General features: G+C 47.3%; 1 protein-coding gene across 2 annotated transcripts in view; it reads left to right on the top strand.

The window, feature by feature from the left end:
• Nucleotides 1-21,098, top strand: part of NT5C2 (5'-nucleotidase, cytosolic II) — a 65,062-nt gene extending 43,964 nt beyond the window's left edge. For both annotated transcript variants that reach the window (XM_026110358.2, XM_064514175.1), the window contains 15 exons: nucleotides 6,376-6,493; nucleotides 7,953-8,048; nucleotides 9,381-9,472; nucleotides 9,675-9,732; nucleotides 11,221-11,314; nucleotides 12,337-12,390; nucleotides 13,593-13,676; nucleotides 14,413-14,454; nucleotides 15,607-15,714; nucleotides 16,085-16,151; nucleotides 16,852-17,022; nucleotides 17,909-17,960; nucleotides 18,218-18,278; nucleotides 18,855-19,031; nucleotides 19,264-21,098. In XM_026110358.2, the coding sequence (XP_025966143.1) occupies nucleotides 6,376-6,493; nucleotides 7,953-8,048; nucleotides 9,381-9,472; nucleotides 9,675-9,732; nucleotides 11,221-11,314; nucleotides 12,337-12,390; nucleotides 13,593-13,676; nucleotides 14,413-14,454; nucleotides 15,607-15,714; nucleotides 16,085-16,151; nucleotides 16,852-17,022; nucleotides 17,909-17,960; nucleotides 18,218-18,278; nucleotides 18,855-19,031; nucleotides 19,264-19,530 (1,541 nt within the window). In that variant the 3' untranslated portion in view covers nucleotides 19,531-21,098. The remainder of the gene's footprint in view (nucleotides 1-6,375; nucleotides 6,494-7,952; nucleotides 8,049-9,380; nucleotides 9,473-9,674; nucleotides 9,733-11,220; nucleotides 11,315-12,336; nucleotides 12,391-13,592; nucleotides 13,677-14,412; nucleotides 14,455-15,606; nucleotides 15,715-16,084; nucleotides 16,152-16,851; nucleotides 17,023-17,908; nucleotides 17,961-18,217; nucleotides 18,279-18,854; nucleotides 19,032-19,263) is intronic.
• The last annotated feature ends 2,081 nt before the right edge of the window (nucleotides 21,099-23,179 follow it).

Raw genomic sequence — 23,179 nt, 5'->3', positions numbered from 1 at the left:
ATCGGCACTTTGGGTCTTGCTCGTTAAGTGAGGTGTGTGTAATTGCAGAAATGTATTTGTAAAGCTTAATTATGCATGTTGTGCCTGATAAGTATATAAATCTGACTGCTAGGTACCCACCTGCCCATATATGTCCCTAGCTGCCTGATTTGCATGCCTAAATCGCTGGGGACTAAGCAGCAACTGAAATAACCTGTTTCTAGTTATATCACTTTCAGTTCTTCACGACTTAACACAAGGCAATTGGGCTGCATTGCCTGAGTTTCGGAGAAATGACTAAACCCCTTATATTATCAGTCTACCTTTTGGCTCATCTGTCTTCATGTAATCTCTGGAGAACCCAGATGGCAGGTAAAATTTCTGAAGACTGAGTGTTTCTTAAGCTTTTTGTAAGCTTTCTGAGGAGCATCACCTCTGGTTTGAGACGTGTGATCTTGACTGAGCACCTGTAAGTCAAAAGACAAAGTGTCTTCTGCCAGCCAAAACAATTTGGGTAGACTGAAGCATTTCAATTCCCAAGAGCCTCTCACATGCCAGGGCCAAGGATGGGGAAGGGCACAGTGCTGACAGCACTCTCAGCACCTGCAAGGACAAGGAACCAAGCCGGCATAAGCCCAAGTGACGTGAGCAGGCAGACTGTGCCCCATCTGCAGGAGGCACCTGCTCCCACAAAGTCCCTTGCCTGTGCGAGGGGGTTTCTGAGAGCGCTGTGAGCACCTTTTGCTGGGGCTGCTCTCACTTCCCTTCCCGGGAGCTCTGGAGCAGCCGAAGGGAAGGAAGGTGAGGGACTGGCTGACGGAAGGGGTTAAATGAAGAGCTCCTTCAGGAGGTGTTGGGGTATCCCAGGAAAGCAAGCTGGAGAAAGAGGGTGACAGGTGGAGACAAACTGGAGGTAGGGATAAATGAGAGTTCAGGTCATCATTTAGTAGTCCTCACCCTGCCTCTTTCCCTGCAGGAGCCGCTCACTCACCAGGCCTCTGCTGCTGTTATTGCAGCAGTCCCCCAGTTCACCTTTCGCTTCCTAACCCACGGATGCTGGCAATGAGGATCTGCTCCCTTAGAGCTGTCCCAGTGGTGTGGGAAATCAGTGTGTTGTCACTGCTCTCAGTTCAGTGCTTTCACCAGCACTAAATCCATAGTGGTTGGAAATAAAACGGCTAGACAAAACTGATTTGCAGGTGTGCTGTTTGGGACAGTGCGTGCTTCTCATGGAGTGGCACAGCTGAAGCAGTGTAAAAGTAGATGGCTATTGTATCTTCAGCTCCTGCTTTTCTCCTATGATCTATGACCAGCTTGTAAGAAGTATCAACAAGCCCTGGAAGAAACCATGTTACGTCTTCAATGAGAAGCTGCCCTACCTGCATTTGAATTCTTTTTGTGTGTGGAAGGGGAACAAGGAAAGAAATGTGCAGCCCTTGAAGGGCTTTCGTTTTCCCACTGCTTAGAGCAATAAAATACACTGCAGCCTTCCCCAGCCATTAATTTGGCAACAAAACAAGGCTGTAAACAGTTATTTTCTGAGAAGCCTCCCAGATATCTTCACGCTTTTTCTGTGAGTCCTTTTTCTAACGTCATTCTAACTTATTCAGCTTGGTATTTAGTGCAAATTTGATCTCAAAGTTGTATCTGATTACTCTGTGCATGCCTGTGAGATGCAGGATAGGTCTTTTCCTCTTACCTTGTGTTCTTGCAGACCAGTGCAGTACAATATGATGTACCACTACTATGCAGGATTGGTACTGGTTTATCCTGGAATGGTTTTGCGCATAAAATGTAAGTGTTAAAGTGTATGATTGCTGACTCCGTGTTTCAGGCTCCTGTGGGGAGCGTGTCCCAGATGTAGGGCAAAATCCAATTCTCAGATTCCCGGAGTAGCTCCTGACTCAGTCTCTTGAGTCTCTGTGCTGACACGTGCAGATGTTTCATGGTGTGAAGGAAACTGAATGCCTTGAAAGGAGCAATCTGTCACCAACTGAGGAATGGACACTAATGGCAAAACCTCAAACAGAGCAGGAGAATCTTTCTTGAAACAGTTGTCCCGTGTCTGATGAAAACTTGAAGGGTTTGTATCACTTTGGCAATGTACTTCTAGCCTCTTCCTCCTAATTATCACTGAACTCATCTAAGATTGCTTTGTGAATATGAGGACAGAATTTTGCCTGCAGGATGCACGATAACCAACTGTGCCTCCTCTATAAATGAGCTGTAAGTATATTTGGAATAGCTGCCAGGCCGGCTTCTGAGCTTACCAGAGGACAGAGCTCCAGCAGATACACAGTCCCACATTGCACAGAGCTGTTGCAGTTTTAAAATCAGTCTGATTTTTTTCTTTAACAGGGGAGCCCAGTGTAACTCCGTCAAGACTGGAGTGACACTCTGAATCTGCATCTGCCTCATGTGAGTTAAAATCCTGGCAGCAGCATTTTGCATAAGCTGGAGCCTCTGTAGAGATCTTTTTTTTTTTTTTTTTTTTCCTTTTCAGGAAGGCTATAAAGTTGTTACTGTATGTGTCTTGGCAGCAAAGGTAAAAACAACCACAAAAATGCATGAGAACTGCATACCTTACTGCACAATCCCTGCTCATTCCTGATCGGCTTCCCTCCTAACACATACCGTGTAGGGGAAGCCCACACTCATCACAGACCTAAAGGCTTGCAACGTTCACTCCTGTGGTACTGCTTTTTAACTTTCTATAGTATGATTTCATGGCAAGTAATGATGTTAAGGGGAGGCTGAAATGCTGTCAACTGGCTTCTGTTTTTTAAAGCTTTGGTTGTTCTCTTTCTCTTTCAATCCATGGTTACATAATCCATGAACACTGTGTACTGATTGCCTTGAGCCACTGAAGCATTTGTCTGTTTTGGAACACAGATTATTAAAATAACTTGTTCCTTTGGAGCTGGGGACGGTGGCAGAGACATGGCCATCAATTAATAGGAAAGTGAAAAGAAATCAGAATAAGTGGTAACATGTGCTTCTATTTCACTGTCATCGTGTGTGTTGGGCTGAGAGAACATGCAAGGACGTGCTGAAAATGGATCAGTTGTGGTTTTGTGGCTGTGCATATTTCACCTGTCACATTGTCGTGGGTGCTTGGAGAGAGGGTCCTTCTCAGCTGGGCGAACGAGCTGAGCACAAGAGATGCTGCATGGCAAACATCTACATTCACGGCATCATTGTGGCCTACAAATTATCTCCAGTTGTGGTCTCAGGAACTAGGGTTTGGGAGGGGGTCTTTCCAGGAAAGTGATTATTTTTTTCATCATCCAGCTGAGCTGCAGATAAAAAGTATTGATCTGTCCTCTCTGCTCTTTTTCTCCATGGATGCCTGAGCTAAGCAAGATAAGAGAGAGAGAGACCAGCCCTGAGTACAATATTGAGATATTTTTTTTCATCTGGGAGAAATTATCTAGTCCTACATATAGCAGGGGCATCTTGCCTGTTCGTGCTGTTGTACTTACTTGCAGCAGCATTAGCCTGTTCACACTTGGTCTCAAGGAGGTGGATCGTTTGCCTGGAGGCTCATGTTCCTGAAACAGGCTTTTGCATAGCTTACAAGAATTGTCAGTGGGTTGTGGCTTGTACTGATTGATACAGTGCGTGCTGTGGTGTGGAGCGCTGTCAAGATGCGCTCACTGAGCTCTGAGTCTCTTCCCAGTTGTGTGGCCAATTAAAAGAATGTTTATCTTGGACAGTAACTATCACAGTAAACTGGAGAACAAAGTTTATTGTCCCTTTCCAGCTTCCAGGAGTCCCGTTTCCAGTGCCTCTGTTCAAGTCATGTGTTAATGGGAAGGTTCTTAATTTCTGGGTATTGTGGAGGGATAGAAAAACAGGGAAGAAACCATAAGTATGAATGAATTTGTAGCTTAATTTTATTCAAAAAGCTGTCAGGGAAGCAAAATCCAGAGGTTGAGAGGTAAAGGGGAAAAATTACTCTACGAAAGGAAAGTTTAGATTAACTATGGGGCAGTATCTTCTCAACAGAGACTTGTGATGATGAAGGCCGAGACTGACCTCTGTTCTTCAGCCTTTCTCTTACTGGCCTTTCAGCTTGTTTCCTTAGGCTCACAGAGTTAAAAGGAGATCTGTAATGATGAATCTTAGATGGGGAGTGAAGTGCAGCAGGGCAGATGTTGAGTAAGAGCATTTTGTGAGCAGTTGGGCACACATCCCACCACAGCATTTCTCTGATGGAGCATTAACAAGATGTGCAGGTTATTTGACAGAAAGCCCTATAATTTCCCTGGAAATGTTTCTGCTGGGGGTGTTCATGAACCACTTCGGTTTGTCTAGAGGAGATACCAAGATGTTCCTTAAGATTTTGCATACCTGGGCAGGACCACCATGGTGGCTGAGTTTAGAAAGAGCAGGGATTTCCAGAAGAAATATTCTGTTGGGGAGTGATGTGTTGTGGATGAATTGGCAACCTGGTCATATTCCCCAGAAAACTAACAAGAAGTAATGCAGCAGCTTTGTGGACAGAGTTGGTAACTGGAGGCTGATTCAGATGAGGGGGAGCTTTGCACCTCTCTTGCCATCTAAGAGTACATGCAGGTGTATTTGTTGCTCTTTTCCCTGGGAAGTGCCTTTACTCTCCTGCATCAAAAGAATTTTTTTTTCCAGATGATGGTCTGGTGTCACTCTCACAATGTTGTTCATCACCTAACTGCCTTTTGCTCCCTCAAACTCTAGCTCACTCCCCAGGATTGCCTTGTCAGTCACTGCTTTCTCTATTAGCTGTACTTTTTGGTCACTTATTCCTACCTACAGCTCAGTCAACCCTTCCTCTACTAAAGGATGGAAAAGGTTATGTGCATCGAATATCATATGATGTTGTCGATATTTGCCACTGTATCATAATGCTCAAAGATTTTGATAACAGCTTTATTGATTTTAGTTATCTATTCAAGAATATTTTGGGTTTGCTCATTACGCTTTTAATGGTGTTAGCCCTTTGGGGAGAAAAATTAACTCTTAGAATTCTAGTGCTTTTTAGCTTGCAGAGGCCACTTAGCTGCCTGGGAAAAGTGAGCCCTCTGTCATGGTTACTATGATCTGAGTCCTTTGACAATCTCATTTCTTCCAAAGCCCTTACCATTTTAATATTTTTGCAGTATTTTGATATATTTGTTTTCTCCTCTTAGATTGAGCTTCTGTATTCCACAGTATATATATAATGGTAATTACCTAGTTATTATAGAAAATGTGTATTAATCTGTATTGTGAGTCCCACAGATGTGCTAGATATCTCTCAGGAAAAGTAATCTGTCTTTTAAAGAGCTTCCTGTATAAATTGCACGTTTATGTATTTTACTCAGCTAAGTTTGAAATTTTCAAGTGTTTGAGACCAGTGGGCCCACTGAAGTAACTCTCTTTAGAGTCAAGAGTTACATTTGATCTTGTTACCTCTTGGGACCAAATTTAAGACAGCAACATGCAGCAAATGTAAGCACGCTCTCACAGAAGCACAGTGATTTCCATCTGTCATAGAAGCACAGTGATTTCCTTTTAAATGTTTATTATGTTCAAATGATCTCATTAAATAGTTACATTTCCAGTGCATGGGAAGGTCATTTGCAGGAAGAAGACAGGCCTGATGATGGAAATGACTCTGTTGAACAAATCCATTTCTTTTGCATTGAGCTAAGGTATATTTCACAGATAAGCTGCTGCTCTGAACAGTGAGAACAGGCAGCTTGCTGAAAAGAGTAGCATTTTGATGCACAAGGGTAATAGCTAACAGATTACAGTACCATATGCTATTATTAACAAACAAATCATATGTTAACTTGACAGCTCTACCTTCAAGCTAACATAGTCTGCAGCAGACATAAATTTCCCTTAGATGAAACCTGGAGACAACACTAAGCTTTGGGATTGAATCCAGAGCAGTAACAGTAGCACAGCAGTGATGAATTTGAGGCTTTCTAACCATGAATATGTTTGCTCCCAAAGTTTATTGGTTTCTTTACCAGCTTTGAGAAAACACCGCAAAACAAAAAACAATATGAGCAGGTGGAGCATGGAGCATTTCTGCATCTGCGTAGCAGGACGGCAGGGAGAGGAGCTGCAGTTTGAAATACGTTTTCCCTGATGCAGGGAGCTGTGATAGACTAACGAATATTTCATGCGGTGCTCTCTGCCGCTGATGTCTGAACAGCGGCTCTGCTCACCTGTGGTCCTGGAGCACGAGCTAATTCCACCGGGGCTCCGGGGCTGGGGAACCCAAGGCAGAGAAGGGCAGGAACGACAGAGGGAGTGTGTGATGTGGAGGAGGGAGGAGGGCAAATGGGAGCATTACTTTTAACTGCCTTCTTGTTTAACCCCCTAGTTGTTTTCAAACTTTCTAACTGAAATCTCATCTTGGTACAGTGTATAAATCCCCTGAATACGAATCTCTTGGATTTGACCTGACCGTAGAAAGATTAGTTTCCATTGGATACCCTCATGAGCTGCTCAATTTTGTGTATGATCCTGCATTCCCTACCAGGTAAATGACTAACAGATACCAACCCAGCCTGCTCGAGGCCTTGAATATTTGTTCTGTAAAGTTTATAGGCAACACATGAGGCCAGGTTTTCAGAATTGTGCCTTTGAAGCCTGTGGTTGTCCACAGATCCTGGGGAAGGGAGCAGACTGCTCCAGTATGTGGAGGGCCTTTGTGCACACAAGGCCATGCCAGCAAAGAGGGGGAGTGTGAGAAAAGAGGCCTGCTGAAAACATGGTCCAAAAATAATCTTTCAAAGCAGAGACAGCAGAGACACAATCGGATTGGGATCAGTCAAGGGTCAAAATCAAGGCTTGGGGATAAGAAGCTGCTACTGTCCATGAGGCTGCTAGAATGTCTCTGAACATTATTCTGTAATGTTTTTAAATAAAATGTTTTCCTCTCATACTGGCAAACCAAACACACCAGGGTCTCCAATACATAAGAGATATCCTGAAAATTAAGCTGACTGTAAATAACAATAAAAGTGGGACCAGTCCCGTTTGCTTGTCCAGATGAAGGAAATGCCAAAAGCAAAGTTAATGGTGCAAAGTTACTGAATTCTTACACTTTGTCTTTTGGTAGCAGAGGTAAAAAGCAGCATATTGTTTTCTAAACAAGGCTTTTAATCTAACTCTGTTCCTTTAAGTTGTTTCCGCTTGTGCCTTTGCTGGATTTAGCTTTCTTGGCTTCTTTGAAGCTTCTTTACGAAAGACTGGACTGGAGGGTCTGTTGGCTTGGTGCTCCAGTTTTCAGTCTGGCAGCCTCCTTCCTTCCCTCCTCTCAGTGTGATTTACGCCAAGACTGTTGCCATGTGTTTCTACACACATAACAAGAAGGTAGCCCTTCATGAACCTGTGATGAAGACTCCATCGAATCCACTGCCCTCATCCCAGGGAGGGGAGGGAAGGGAAGGGCTGTTTCTGTGGGAAGGCTGCTTTCTCCAGGTGCAAACTACTAGATAAGTGAGACAGAGTTTTGCCTGAGTTGGAACTGGGACTGTCCAAATTTTAGGCAGTAGTTACATGCCCTATCTGGTTCTGTATGTGGCAGAGAAAGATGGAAAGGAAGGGAGAAATTCCCTTATCCCAACTCACTCTTCCTTACAGCCCAGCAAAGCTGTTAGTGAACCACAAACACAGGTGTCAAATTCTTGACCCTGTTTAAGAGGTCCATGTCCGCCCTGGTAAATGCATAGCTAAGCTTCTGCTGAGTTAAATGGTTCCATTTTCAAGTCTATGGAGAGCAGATCAGTTGTACCTCTTAACCTGGCAATACAGGTCTTTTTCTCTTTACCTGCGGCCAGGTAGAAGGTACAAGAAGGACCCTATCAGCATAATAACAGCAGCTCTGTTCTGACATCCCAGTGCGAGTAAGCAAGTTGATTTGGAAAGATCTGCTGTTAAAATGGTCACTACTTAATAGGCTCACTTCTTCATATCCTGAATCACTTTTTTAACAGAGGTCTGGTGTTTGATACCCACTATGGAAACCTGTTGAAAGTTGATGCCTATGGGAACCTCCTAGTGTGTGCACATGGCTTTAATTTCCTCAGAGGGTAAGTGATGACTCTTGGCTGTTCTTTTTGACTTCATATGCTTTTTTGTGTCACCGATCCTCAGGGGTCATTTTATGAGTAGTCATGGAGACTCCACTAACAACAGATGCTGTATTGGTGTTCCTACAGATCTAGGATTCACTGGGGATGCAGTGAGTGTCCCAAACGCAGAAGTAGCTGAGAGTATTTGTAGAGGAAAAGGTCCGTACCAGCAGAGGCACATCTGTAGAGTGCTAAGAATAAAAGAAAGTGTGGTGTGGGGACAGATTGATGGGATAATATGGGGACTTTTTACCTGAGGTGGCATAGTTTAACATCAGCAGCTCGTCAGTTAAAACAGCACCATTGTGTGAGGGCTCCTTGGAGCAGAGAGGAGTCTCCACACATGAGCCCATTCAGCTCTATCGTCATTGCTAAGAAAGGTCAGGGGCTTGAGCTTGCTTAGGCAAGGAACAAGCTTGCTCTGCCTCTTTGTATTTCTGACCTTAGAGGTTGTCAGAAATGAGGCATGGTGTGCCATTTCCTGCAGCCTTTCTTGATTCTGCATTCCTCCTGCCCCAGAGAAAGGGCTTTAGGAAGCATACCGTAGTGCTACGTGCGGGATGTGTCCCAGAAAACCCTGTGTATCCCTACTGTGAGGGCACGCAGATGGAAGGGAAGCATAGGCTAGCTCAGAGGCCCCAAGGTGACATGCTTATTGCAGGCCTGTCAGTCCTTGCAGCAGAAAGCCAAAATTTAGAAAAAGTCCTTATATATATGCACTGAGGCTCCTGCCTGAGTAATAGGTGATCTTCAGAAGCTGCAGAAATGAAGGCAACTAGAATAACTGAGTGACTTCAGTCACCACCACCCTGCTGATTAATTGCAGAGAGCCCCAGACAAGCCTTTCGCAGCACAGCCATGCACCCACCTGCTGAAAGCAGCTCGGGGGGGAGTGTAAAACAACACATGGAAAGTGGGGGAAAGTTTAAGATAAGCAAACAATGAAAGTGCAGATGATTTAAGGCATACCCTTAGTCAGCAGCACAGGGCTTAAGGTCGAGTCGTGGACTCTCAACTGCTCTGTTTCCCTGCATTGGCTCTGCTCATTTTGCTGACTCCGCTATGAGGACTTTGTGCCTGGCTCTGCCGGAGCCAGCGCAGTTAGGGGAACACATGGAGGGTTCAGTTTTGCTGTTGCACCAGTAGCACATCTTGTAAAGCTGGGTGTTGTTGAAAGCCCAACAATCTCCTTAGTTAATGGACCCCACTACAACTATATTCTGCAGCTCAGCACATTGTATACTTATTATTTTATGTGCATTCATTCTTCTCTACCTTATCTGTTTTCAGGCCAGAAACACGGGATCAATACCCAAATAAATTTATCCAGAGGGATGACACAGACAGATTTTACATTCTGAACACATTGTTCAATTTACCGGGTGAGTCCCATGTAAGCCAACACAGGCCTGTTTCTGCATCTGGCATCTTTGTAGCCAGTAAAGTTTTGCTAATGTCTTACTGGACTTACCTCTCTGATTTATTTTTGTTTGTATGAACGTTCTTCTTCCAGGCCCAGAGCCCAAAGTTAGCTGGCCATATGATGTTACTGTTGTTTTACAATTCTGCTTTGTTTCTTTGCAGAGACCTACCTGTTGGCTTGCCTAGTAGATTTCTTTACTAACTGTGACAGGTACACTAGGTACGTATTCTCTCCAGTTTGATGTAGCTGATAATACAGTGAGATCATTATTAGAATTCAGAATATAGTGTAGATGCAGCTGCTGTTAATATCAGTGGAGGCCTCTCAAAGTGATTTCAGTGGGGAGAAGGTCAGGCCTCTTCTTTTGATATTAAGTGAATTTAGTCCTGATGAGATGATCTATGGGTACAGCAGAGACTGGTTATGAGGTTCTCCGTTATAGCTTGTGCCAGTGTTACTGCACTGACTGCCACTGGTATTTGGGGCTAACTTCTAAGACCACGCACTTACTACAGGATTGTAACAGCCACCAGACAGCGCATTTTCAAGTCATGTCCATTGGAACCATATTTGAACTGGTAACTGAAAGGCTGTATTTCCTCAGTGAGTTACTGCGAGCCCCTCATTTCATGACTTAGAACTACGTTCAATCAGAAGTGAAATAGTCAGATATGGATTGATTCAAAAGGCTGTGTGTGCAGCATGAGTTATTTACCTAGCTTTCAAATACATGCAAGCTTAAGAGCAAGTTACATTTCGAGCTGGTAAATCTGAATGCTGCTGCACAACTGAGATACATGATGGGTCATCTTCCCATCTTACGTGATTGAAAGGGAAAGGTTTAATGGGGTTTTACCTGGGACAGAGGAACTGCAATTTAGTTTATACGGATAGTCCTTGAGGTCAAGCATCCTTTCTCTAGTAACAGCCAGTAATTGTACTGGGCAATTATGGGATCAGTTGTCTGTTGGAGACATTTCTTCCTTACTCCCTTAGTGGTTAGGGCATAAACCAGTCATGAAGTGTGATGATTGCAGTCATGATAAATACAGCTCTATTTAACCCTCCATGATTCCTTCTAATGCACACTCTCTGTGGTATCTTGTGGGGGTAATTGCTCAGGTTAACTCTTACTGTTTAACACACAAGCAGTTCCCCCTCTCAATAGTATCATATTTAGTTGATTTCCATGGCACCTGCTTTTTAGTGTTGGAAAGAGGGATAAATGGCAGCACTCTGCTTACTTTCTCCATAGAAAAGTATCTCCATTATCTTTCATCTTTTGTAAAACACTGTAAACTGCATGGTCCCAGTATTTCAGTCTCTCTTAAAATGGAAGTGGTTCATGCGCTTAATTTTCTTTCTTGCTCTTGTAATACTGTGAGGGAGAAGTAAGAGTTGCAGTCACAGAAAGCTGTAGTACTGCTACAGGGCCACAGGCCAGTAGTTATGAACTCACATCCTAAAATTCTAAATGAAGAGCGTTTACCTGGGTAACACACAGACCGTGTTAAGCTCTGGTTGTAGCCTTGTTTCAAGCCTGAGCGGCAATAAAGGAGTCAATAAGACACTGTTATTGTAAGATGAAAATACAAGCTCCAAACATCATTTTGAATCATCTTTCTCCTTGGCATTACTCCCACAGCACTTGTTTCTTACCTGCTGCAGTTGGCTGCCACAAATAATCCCTTTTCTTTCTCCCTACAGCTGTGAAACAGGGTTCAAAGATGGAGACCTCTTCATGTCCTTCAGGAGTATGTTCCAGGATGTCAGAGATGCTGTTGACTGGGTTCATTACAAGGTGATTACAAAAACTCCTCGGGACTCTTGTACTCATTGTTCAGTTAGAGGGACTGGCTTGTAAATCTTGAATTAAGATGTGTCATTCCACTTTTGGGCAAGAGCCCTGCTTTGCCGCCTAGTGAGCAAATAATAAATTGCAGTTGTATGTGAGTGAGTCAAGACCTCGACTGCTCTCCTGGTACTGGAGGATATAGATCTTGACTTCCTATTCCTTTTTATGGTATCTAGATTACATTTCCTTACCTTAATTCATGGGTTTAAGAGGATGATCCCATAAGGATATTTGCACTTACAGTCCACAATTGTATGCTGTCCTAATTTTTAAAACAGTGATTTTACTGTAAATAGATTACACTTGTAATACCTTATATTGTCTAAAAGGTACTCGTTTTAAACAGAGAATTTTGTCAGCTCTTCTCTATTTAGAGAGGAGAGGAAGTTCATCTTTCTTGCACACTTGCATGCAAACGCAGAGTTTAGATTTTGTGAACATTAACATCTGGTTAAAGGCCTGATTTTCATGTCCTTCCTCATTCAAGAGGCCCATCAGGGGTGGGATGGAGAACCATCACAGGAGAACTCTGCTCACAGTTATACTTGCAGTGATCCCTTTAGCCATGCAGAAGCCAGGAATCTTTTTTTCTTTCCTTATTCAGTGTTGTGTGATACATGTCGGACTTTGGCCTTTGAGTAAAGCATTATGGTCAGTGTTGGAGACAGGTCGTTGACTGTCTTGTTTGGTTTGGCAAATCTATTTTTTGTTTGTTTCTATTGTATTCCCTTCTGAAAGGGTTAAAATGCTGTTGAAGTGGATTATTTACCATGGTGAGGGAATCGATGGATCACAGAGTTTGTGATGGTCCCTGCTACTCAAAGCCTCTCATCTCTAGAGTCACTGGTTCAGATTCGCCCTGGTTTGTACTTTCACAGCATTTTGAAGTGTGAAAGTTGGCATTACTTTGATGTCTCTTACATCATAAGTTTCCATCACCTCACTAGGTTCTGTTGTTTCTATTTCAGGGATCGCTCAAGGAAAAGACCCTTGAGAATCTGGAAAAGTATGTGGTGAAAGATGTAAGTGTGAGGTTACTTTACTTGTGCTACGTGACATTCTGTACTGAATAAGCTGGCAAGAAATAAACATGCTGATTTGCTTTCCTAAATCACAAAACAGATAACGCTGTGATTTCTATTGTAATAACTGAAGACAAAGTGGAAAGTTCAGACACAGCCTTTATTCTGAGCCAGTGATCCACATGATTTCGTGTTCACGCGCACATTTTTTACGTAAAATATAAAAGCCAGAGGAGATGTTAGCGTGGGATACAGGTGAATGTGTTGCAAGGCTCATGTTGTTTTGTTTGGTGGTGAAAGCAATTGTGATCCCTGTCCACGTTTTCTCTGCCCAAGCAATCCCTCTACCACAGATCTCTCCTTTAAAAGCAACAAATGAGCGTCTTAGATTTAGTGTTCTTTAGCCATCTGGCAAAAGTGCTTCACACATTTAACCATAACGAGTTGAGGGAGAGATCCCAAATGACCAGCCAATATCCAAGTCTCTTGATAGCCCCAAAGTGTGTCTTTGGCACATCCAACTGGGTAAGCTCCCCACCATTCCCTTACTTTTGCCTTTCTCTGCAACGTGCAGGGCCCCTCTGGACCACAGTTACTTATAATTATTCTTCAGTTTAAATGAATGCTGCGGATGCCTCCTCTGCTAGTAGAGTATCTCTTTAAAGCAGTTAACCTCGTTTCTAGGTACATGCCTGCAAAATTCTTAAGAAACTGTGCTGTGGGGCAGTCAGTTCCTCTTGCAATGAACTAAGAAAGATTTATGATTCAATAAAAATAGCTCCAGGAGTAAATTCTCCCTAATTTGAGGTTGGAATTATAATACACTCCAACTTGTAGCTTATGTGAGCTCAAATTTCACCTGCTTCTGGGCCCATTTCAGGAATGGACTTGGAGCTGGAGGGGCTGCACCAGTCTGCCTGGTGCAGAGCAGAGCAGACGGGTAGGAGGCAGCACAGGGCGCCTGGTGTGGCAGTTGGCAAAGGCACCGCAGTGCTGCTGAGCTGTTCCCACTTGCCTTCCTCCCTGGGCCGTGCTTTGGAGGGGTCTTAGGCGGATCAGCAGCTTTCCTGTCTCTCTGGCCAGTGCAAAATGTGCGGGTTTGTTTGCATATTGGTTTGTTTTGTGGTTTCTTTTAGTGGGATCATAGCGGAGTAGCGTTTTCCCTGTGATGAATCTCTGTAACTTTTGTATGTGACTTTCAGGGGAAGCTGCCTCTGCTGCTCAGCCGCATGAATGAAGTTGGCAAGGTGTTCCTCGTCACAAACAGTGACTACAAATACACAGATGTAAGTGCTGCCTAAATTGGTATATAATGGAATAAACCAAGCCAGCTGTTGATCTCTGCAGGTTTTGGTAGGACATCTTCTGATGTGGTGTTAGGTGCTTTCTGAGCTAAGTGTAGGATGATTTAATGGTGAACGCAGATTAGGTGTTCAAACTCCTGTTTTACAGTCCTGGTTCTGCTGCTGGCCCAGCATCAGCCCGGCTTAAGTCCCTCTGTACCTCAGTTCCTCAGCAGTTAAAAGGCTGAAAGAGAAAATGTTACTTATTTTAAATTTCAGCATTCTTTAAAATGCAAAACTTCCCTATCAAATGAGGTTGTTCCGAGTAGAGACAGGTGACCAAACCTATGATCCCAGAGGTGTTTAAGAGCTAGAAGGGGCTGTCTGGGGTGCTGCTGGCATGAGGGCAGTTCCTTAGAGTCCTGATGAATGGCAAGATACTGCTACACGGCTAAGCCGAAAATTTATATGCTATTTTAAAGCATTGCAAAATATATCTGGAGCAGCCTGCAGATTACTGAAATAAATGTGTTCTTGATTATAAAATTACTGTTTTAACTTCTGTCACTGTAAGTTCTATATATTCATTTTGTCCCCAAATGTTATGATGAGTTTCTTGTAAATCTTATAAATAATGTTCTGTAACCTGAAAAGAAAAAGACAGAAAGGTATGCTCTTATAAATGTCACAAATGTATGTTTAAAAACAAATCTTTGAAAACTTTCTTTGTGTCTTTCAGAAAATTATGACTTACTTGTTTGACTTTCCACATGGACCAAAGGTATGTTATTTCTAGACTGCAGTTCTAGTAGGAATTAATGTGCCTAATTATCTGTGTAGCTGGAAAGCATTTTAATCCTGGTTCATCGGCTGTATGGGATTAGTTGCTTTAATCTGGTTAAAATACACTTGCTGTTTAGTGTTCTGTTTGAATAGGATCAGAGCGAATACAATGCAACAAAGAGAAGAGAGGCATCATCTGTTTGAAACAATAATATCTGTGTTAATTATAGCATTATTTTAGTGATAACACATTTTAATTCTGGCATTTTGCAGCACTAATCTTGCACAGTGTTTTAGATGTTATTAAAAAAAAAGTCTTAAGGGGATTGAAAGAGTTTCATAAACTGGCATAAATATTTAAGGCCTGATTGTGCTTTGACTCTGGTAGCTCCAAGAGTTTCAGTCATGCTTTTCCTGGTTCTCTGAGGTCAAAACTTGGCCCTGAAACTTTTGGAGACAGACATATGAACTGAATTTATACCAGCCTTCCCCAGGCTCCCACTGGCAGATCATCTTGCACTCAAAAGATATATTTTCACAGTGTGTTCTTAAGGTATAAGAAGGCCAGGGGAGCAATTTTCAGAATAAAGAAAACCACAGCAACTGATAATTGGAAAAACTCCTTGCTGTGGCCTCAATCTCACAAAGATGGGAAGCATGGAGAAAGAAAGGCTCGCGAGAACCCAATGTGAATGAGGCAGGGCTGTGGTATGGAGCCGTGCTCTATGGCAGAGTCCAGGCATTTTCCTACTCTTGGCAAATGTGCCTACATGGTCTTGTAAGGCTGAAGCTGTGAAGTTGCATGTGTCTGGATCAGTGTAGGATGTCATCTTCAGAAGCAGTGGCAGCGTTGTCATTGACAGCATTTCTTTGTGCAGCAGCTGTACTTGACACAGGTGTGCAGCGCAGTTCTCGTAGCTCACACCACATCCTCAATTTTTGCAGCTAGGCTGGGTTGGGATGGACCTGCCTGCAAAAGACGAACGCTTTTGGAGATGGCACTGGCAGCCCGGCACCTCCCCCTTGTGCTAGCTGGGGAAACTGGTCCATTTGATGGACCAGCAAAGTCACAAGATTGTGGCTATGGCCAGTTAAATTCCGTGTGGTTGTTTATGTTGTGCCTAACTTGGGTTTGTTTCTTCCTTTGCAGCCTGGGAGCGCCCATCGACCATGGCAGTCCTATTTCGACCTGATCCTGGTGGATGCACGAAAACCCCTCTTCTTTGGGGAAGGCACCGTGTTGCGGCAAGTGGACACGGTGAGTAGCAGTTGGAGGGAGCCATTATGGCTGGTAGAGCTCATGCACCACTAGGAAGAAAACCTCCTGTGTTGTGTCCCTTAGGGGGAACAGGCAATGCAGTGTTTAGCCTGGACCTGCCCTAGAGAAGCAGGGCTGGCTTCTCCTCTTAGTGATTCCCAAGCAACCATATCACCTGGGACACAGGAGGGCTTGAGGCTTTGCTGGTTCGTCTACTGTACTGCAGGTGCCAATAGGAAATGAGTGTGGAGAGCCACATCCAGGTTGCCTAGGGAAGGGGGGAGAGAGAGACAAAGAGTAAGGAAATAATTGGACATAAAGCATTCAGAGCATCAGCTGTCCTTCACCAATGCAATATCCCTTTCCCCAGGTGACCGGCAAGCTGAAGATTGGTACCTACACTGGCCCGCTGCAGCATGGCATCGTGTACTCTGGAGGTAAGGCGAGAACAGCTCCTATTGTCCTGTGTAGTGACTCCAATGTGCCCTGGTGGCCTTCGTCGCGTTGGCTGTGGGGGGACTTGTGCTAGGTGGCTGCATGTTGTGCCAGGCACTGGGCAAGGGCATTTGCCAAAGCTCATTGTGCTGTGCCATCTGCACACTGCACCAGATGCTTTTTACCTCCCTTGCTGCTCAGAACAAAGAAGAAATGGACCTGTCCCTCCTGGAAAGCTCTTTTCTTCCTTGCCAGGGAGTGTTTGGGAAATGCCAGGGCTGGGCTTGGAATGGGGAGAGCTGTGGCAGGCCCAGTGCAACATTTCCCTGCTGTCCTCACTGCGCCGCCAGCAGCATGACCACACTCAGACATCTCCATGAGCCAGGGAGATGCTGTCCAGATGCTTGTGGCTCCATCACTACTACATGAGGTGGGAGGCAGTGTCGCCCCTCTGCCACTACTGTTTATACCAAGATGTGTGTAGTACAAATAGCTGCAAGGGCAAAGCTGCTCCTAGGTGAACTCCCGGGTGGGTAGGTGGAGCCCCCGCATTGCTGTGGCCAAGCAGAGGTGATTCATTTAGTGGCAAAGGTTTCCTCAAAGAAAATGCAACTTCTGTGTCCCTAACCCTGGTACTCTGAAATAAGCCAAACGTTTCCCTTTGAGTCCTCTTTCTGAGCCACCCTGTTCCTCTTCTCTCAGGCTCCTCGGACACAGTCTGTGACCTGCTGGGGGCCAAAGGCAAAGACATTCTCTACATTGGAGACCACATCTTTGGAGATATCCTCAAATCCAAGAAGCGCCAGGGCTGGAGGACCTTTCTGGTGATCCCCGAGCTGGCCCAGGAGCTGCACGTCTGGACTGACAAAAGCGGTCAGCAGCCAGGCCAACACCATGGCAGGCTTTGCTCTCGCTTGCCTGGTGCTGCTTCAGCTCCCTGAGATCCCTGGGGCAGTGGGTTTTGGGGAGAGATTGCCCTGGCTTGTCACCTGTCTCCCACACCTGCCTCTCCCTTTGGTCCTTCTCCCCTGGGGTTGCATGTTGGCAGCAGGAGCTGGGGCAGCTCCTCGTGGTCTGGTGTCAGGGTCCCAGGCCTTGCCTTTGCTCTTCCCTGGGCCACGTGCTGGTGATCAGCTGAGAGCTGGCCAGGGGAAAATTTGCAGCTGGTGTGGGTGATTGAACTGTTCATCATCCAGTAATCCTGCCCCAAAAGCAGTGTCCTTCTAATCTTACAGAGCTGTGGCTTCTCTGGTAAAAAATATCTGACTTGGCACCCAGGTTATTGTCCCTGCAATGCCTGAGCCATGACTGCTCTCCCGTCTGCAGGGAGTCCCTGCTCACCAGCCGTTTCCTCCACCTTTCTCCCGCTCCCTCTGACGCTCTGCTGCCAAAGTGCTGCGTGTTTCCCATCCTTCAGCGCTACTGCTTTTCTCCCAGGTTTGCCCTTTGGTGTGTAAATACGGGGAGTTATGCAGGTTGCCCCATGCTGGTTAAAAGGTTTTGGTGAAGGCTATGAAGGTTCAGCCTCTGAAACAAAAGGGGCAACCAGAAACCAAGTCTAGAGCTCTGCCTGTGGCATGGAGCATGACTGAACCCTCTTGCTGCATGGTGACTGTGGCATGCCACGTTCCTCAGTGCAGTGCCCCAGCACAGCCACGCAAGGGGTGGGGGCAGGATGGTGGATTTGCTTTCATCCTTTCTCAGTTCAACAGTTTAAACTTACCTCCCCCCCCCCCGCTTTCTTTCCTGTGTTATCCAGCCCTTTTTGAAGAGCTGCAGAGTCTGGACATTTTCTTGGCTGAGCTATACAAGTGAGTGTTCAAACGCTGACACCTTTCCTGCTGCCTTTCCCAGCCTAGTGACAGCTAACGAGCAGCTCTCACTAACTCTTGGGAGTGGGTTGGCAGCACTGCTGCCGGACCCAGGAGCTTTGACTCAGGACTGGGCTCTGCCCACGAGACCAACCTTCCCCTCCAGACCAGCCTCCCTCCCCCACGCCCCTGCCCCACAACATCTGTTTCTGAAAGGCTTTTCACACAATTTTATTTACCTTCTCGCCTGTAACTAGGCATCTGGACAGTAGCAGCAATGAACGCCCCGACATCAGCTCCATCCAGAGACGCATTAAGGTACCAATCATAAAATCCGTTTTCATCCTATTGGCTCCCAAAGAGCTTGACAGCCTGACCCACTGCTTAGCCCTAAAATGCTTTGCTCTGCCTTTGGGTGGGCACAGCAGGCTTGGTGAAGCCCATCTGTCCATGGATGCTAATGGAGGCGCTTCCCAGCTCACTGGTGCCACTGGGCACTCCTGAAAGGCAGCCTGGTCTGGAATATGGTCTCCTTTGTTGTGTAAATAGCAGTGCCATCTGAAGGTGCCCATGGGTGCAGAACTGGGCAGCGACCCACACGAGCTTGGAGGGGCTGTAGCCTCTGGTTCAGTCAGCCCTGCATACTGAGGTCCCCGCCTGGGGCAGGTTCTGGCCCCAACCCTGCTGCCACCTTCTGCTCTGTTGGTGTGGACTGGTCTGTACTCTGACGCTTTGGGATAAGAGCACAGAAAACCCGTGGCAAGCCTTGCTGGAGATCTTGCAGGTCCCGTGCAGCCAAGCCCTCAAGGCGCTCCACTTGCGGTGCTGCTGTGGCTAGGTCTGCTCTGTAATGCTGTGTGCTGGCCCAGGCATCCAACCTGCCCTTTCTTGCAGAAAGTGACCCACGACATGGACATGTGCTATGGGATGATGGGGAGCCTCTTCCGCAGTGGCTCGCGACAGACCCTGTTTGCCAGCCAGGTGATGCGCTATGCCGATCTCTATGCAGCCTCTTTCATCAACCTCCTCTACTACCCCTTCAGCTACCTCTTCAGAGCCGCCCACGTCCTGGTGAGTTACAGACCCTGGGGGACAGACAGGTCCTCCAAAGGTGCCTCTGCTTGCGTGCGTTAGCACTTCCACCAGCGCGAGGCAGCAGGGATGGCACCGTGGAGGGTTAGGCAGCAGCTCGGCGTGTTTGATGCACTGCAGGCCAGAGTCATGCTCTGGGGTTCGCTCTCTGGCTCTCTCGGGGAGATGCCCTGGGACAGACACCCCCTTCCATCTCCTCTCTCTTTCGTAGATGCCACATGAGTCCACGGTAGAGCACACACACGTTGACATCAACGAGAAGGAGTCGCCAATGGCCACGCGCAATCGCACCTCCGTGGATTTTAAAGATTCTGACTACAAACGGCATCAACTGACCCGCTCCATCAGCGAGATCAAACCGCCCAACCTCTTCCCCCAGGCACCTCAGGAAATCACGCATTGCCATGATGAAGATGACGATGAGGAAGAGGAGGAAGAGGAGGAGGAGGAGGAGGAGGAGGAGGAGGAGGAAGAATAAGAAGGAAAAAGCAAAACATCTCTGAAGACAAACCATGACTCTAGCTGCGATCAGGAGTGGATTCCTTTGTTGGGGCCCTTGGGGTGATGGGTTGGGGGGGTGTGATTCTTGCAAAGGCACATTTTGAAAGTGTCCAGAAACTTTTAACAAATTAACACTAATCAGGAGGAGACCCTTGTTTTCAGTTTTGCAGACGGTTCAGAAAGCCAATGGGTTCTGCCCAGGTGGTGCATTCAGCTATGGATTGCATACCTGTGCTGTAATGCTGCTCCCGTTACATTTGGGGATGCTGCATGTTTTTCCTTTCCCATGATGTGTTTCATTTGGTTTTCATTTGAACAGTGTCCTGTGAACGGTTTTTGCCCTTTGTTACATTCACTGTGAAGGAGGAAGGGATGTGCTAGGCCCCGCGGGAGACAAAACGATCCAAATCCTCCTCCTGCCAGTTGGGTTGCTGCCCTTAACCTTCTGTTTCTGGAATACAAATGCTTCCCATGTTAGCCAGGGAGTTGCTGTGGCTTCTAGCACTGAGTTTACCCCCTGCTTGGCATGAGTTTCTCCTTGTAAGTGGTTCGATTCCTCTGGCCAACTCAGACGGCGGTGGGAGTCTAGCTCTTACTTGCATATTTGCAGTTGTACATGTTTCAGCTTGTAGACGCTTGTTGTCCTTTTCCAGTGTGTCAAAGCTTTCTTTCATCACTGGCATGCGATGCATGATTTCCAGAACATTTCTCAAACAGCTGATGCGCCTACTGTGTTCTCAACTCCTTCTGTAGTTTCAACAGTAAATATTAACGCAGGAGCTTGAAGCCACTGCTTTAGTGTTATGTTAGTTGGTTGGTTTTCCTCGCTGCCTGTTACTGACCTTTCTGTCTGCTCAGCTTTAAGAAAGTGAAGACAACACCAGCCAGCCCCTGGAACGAGAGGGCCTGTTTTCCACGGTGCTCTGGGCCACACCTGTAGGCCTCAAACTGGGAAACAGCCGGTGCCACAGGGCCAGCCCCACCGTGCTACCTGCGAAATGCTGGCCCAGCTGGCAGCTGCCCTCCTCTTCCACCTGGCGCCGGGGCTGGCAGAGGCTCATGGGGTGAGGCTGCGTCTCCTGGCTGAGGAGGGTGATGTCCGCAGGCTGCTGTGCCGGGACCGGCGGCAGCCGAGGCTGTCCCTCCGCGTCAGCAGGGCTGGCCTGCCTCCACTGTCCTGCCTGCAGTGCCGGTGCCTGCCTGCAGGTCTCCCTGCGGTGCCAGCCTGGAAGTGCTCTTGAGTGTTGCCAGCCGGGAAAGATGCAGCTGTGGCAACAGCGCTGGGCGGTTTTCCTCCCTGTCGTGAGTGCAGTGTCCCTTGCTCCAACTTGTGCCGTTCGCAGGTGAAGGGGGGGGGCCGCCTTGTCGCAAATTCGACTGTAGTTTCAGTTCCATAAATGCATTTAATTTTTTTCCCATTTTTAAAGTTCCTTAGAAGAAGAAGAAAAAAAAAAAAAAAAAAAAAACCAACCACCAACATCTGAGCAGGAAACTGCTGCCAAAGTGGCAGTTGTACAAGTCAATAAATCATGATGTTTCTAATAAGTGCCTGGTGCTTTGTGGTGCATCGCTGAGACCATGAGGGTTGTACTGGAGGCGGTGGGGGGGCGCCGGGGCCAGGCTCCCCACCTGCCCCGGAGGGGCCTGGCCAGTGGGCCAGGGAAGAGGGAAAGTAGCTCCCAGAAGTGGTTATTTAGCATTGCTGAGAAGTGGAAGCGAATTTGGGTCAGGCCCGGTGACAACAACGAGGGCTGCGGCAAGGCCCAGCTCCCTGTGGAGTCGGCACCCACCACCCCCAGGCCCAATCCCCCCCAGCTGCTTCCCCCGCCTGAGCGGCAGCAGCCCAGCGCTGCACCTGCGCGCTGCTGTACAGGGAGGAATCGGCTGCCCGCACTCAGCTCTCACGTGAGCATCTCGCATAAACCAAAAACCAGGCTGGAAGAGCCTGGGCACTGGTGACATCAGTGCCACGACAGAAGGAAATTTGGTACCAAGTGCCCCGAGTGCTAAATCAAAAAGCAGAAGCTAAAGGGAGGCTTGAGGTGGCCAACCCCCAACAGCCAAAGCTTCTGTGGCAACCGCAAGCCCCAAATCCCAGCGCTGGCTCTGAGCCCCTTCACATTGGGGGCTGGAGCACAGCCAAAGCTCATCGCCGGCTCACCAGCCCACAGCCTCCGGGTGCCCCAGGGCAGGACGGGGTTGCAGAGCTGTTCCCGAGCCCTTTCACTAAAGGCCATGCTGGGCTTTGCTATGTTTAAACATCGTTTTTGCCAAGTACAGCCACTTGAATTTTTTCAGCTTTAGCTCAGCAGCTGGGGAGGGCGTGTGGCTGCAGGAAGGGAGGCCGGGGAAGCTCCTAGCATTCCTCCGGCCTAACTGGTCGCCACAAATAGCTCACTCTCAGCCCAGGGCTATTTCTGACAGCGATGGGGAAAAGACTCTTCAAGGCTGGAGCAATGGAAAATATTTGACCCTCCCGAGATGGTGGGAAAGCAGCAGGCCGGAGCTGATGGCTACCCAGCCTCCACTCGCTGCCGGGGCCTCACACAGCTCTGCCTGATCTACAGCAGCTCAAGACGGTGCTGCAGTAGGAAAGCACCAAGCAAGAGCAAGGGCAGAGCTTCATCCCCAGGCCAGCCCAGGGGACACAGCCACAGCCCCGTTTTCAAGCACCTGCCAGCACCTCCATCCTGTAACGCCCGACACACTCCCGTGGCCTCACTACACCAACAGCCTGGCCGTCCCCGCACTGCAAACCAGCTCTGCAATGCCCCGAGCAAAAGTCAACATGAACCACAGTCCTCCCTGGCCCCGCAGTGAAACGCCCCCACTGCCCTTGCCCCAAGCTGCAGGCGCCGGCAAGCAGCTATTGCCAGTGGCAGGACTTGGCGCATCTGCCGAGTACCTCAAAAAGGCAGTTTTGTATATGCACAGACAACAACCCATGCTAGATATGGCCAACGGGGTGCTCACCTCCAGCAGGACCCCCATGGGGACAGCTGGGCTGCGGAGCTCTCACAAGCAGAGCTACCTGAGCAGTAGGCTGGGGTGGGGAAGAGTCTCCCAGGATTTAATAACCTGCATTCACAAGAGGTCACCGAGACTGCAAGGCACCCAACACGTGCGTACTGGCCATTATGCCCAGGGAGCCCTTATACCTGCAGATCCAGAGGCACCGGGGTCCGTCCTTGCAGGAGCACCATGTCACCTGTCCGTGCTGCTGCTGGTGGCTTTGGGAGAGCTGCAGGCCCCACAGCAGAGCGGTGTCAGCTCCAGATGCTGCTCCTGCCCTGCGGCCAGGCTCCCGCAGATGCTGGGCCAGCTGCGTTTGGCCTTTTCATCCTCCCCATCTGTGCAGGAGATGCCCCGCAGCATGGCCTCACCCCAGGGAGCAGAGAGGATTAAAAAATATGTGGCCAGAGAAATGCCAAAGAGGGACGGACAACAGAGAAGAAGGTGTAATTCTCCGTTGGCAGCTCAGATCCAATAAATCCCTCTTTCCTCTGATTTTCAGGGCTGCTTTGGAAAACGCTGGTATTAGCAATCACAATCGAGACTGAAACCTGCCTCCACAAGGGCTCCACCCTGGGGAAGCCCCTCTCCCTCGGGGCCTGGTGGCAGCCTGG

Source organism: Dromaius novaehollandiae, chromosome 6, assembly GCF_036370855.1.
Source record: "Dromaius novaehollandiae isolate bDroNov1 chromosome 6, bDroNov1.hap1, whole genome shotgun sequence".
NCBI lineage: Eukaryota > Metazoa > Chordata > Aves > Casuariiformes > Dromaiidae > Dromaius > Dromaius novaehollandiae.
Note: the sequence above shows the minus strand (reverse complement) of the source record. Positions and strands in the feature narration are given on the sequence as shown.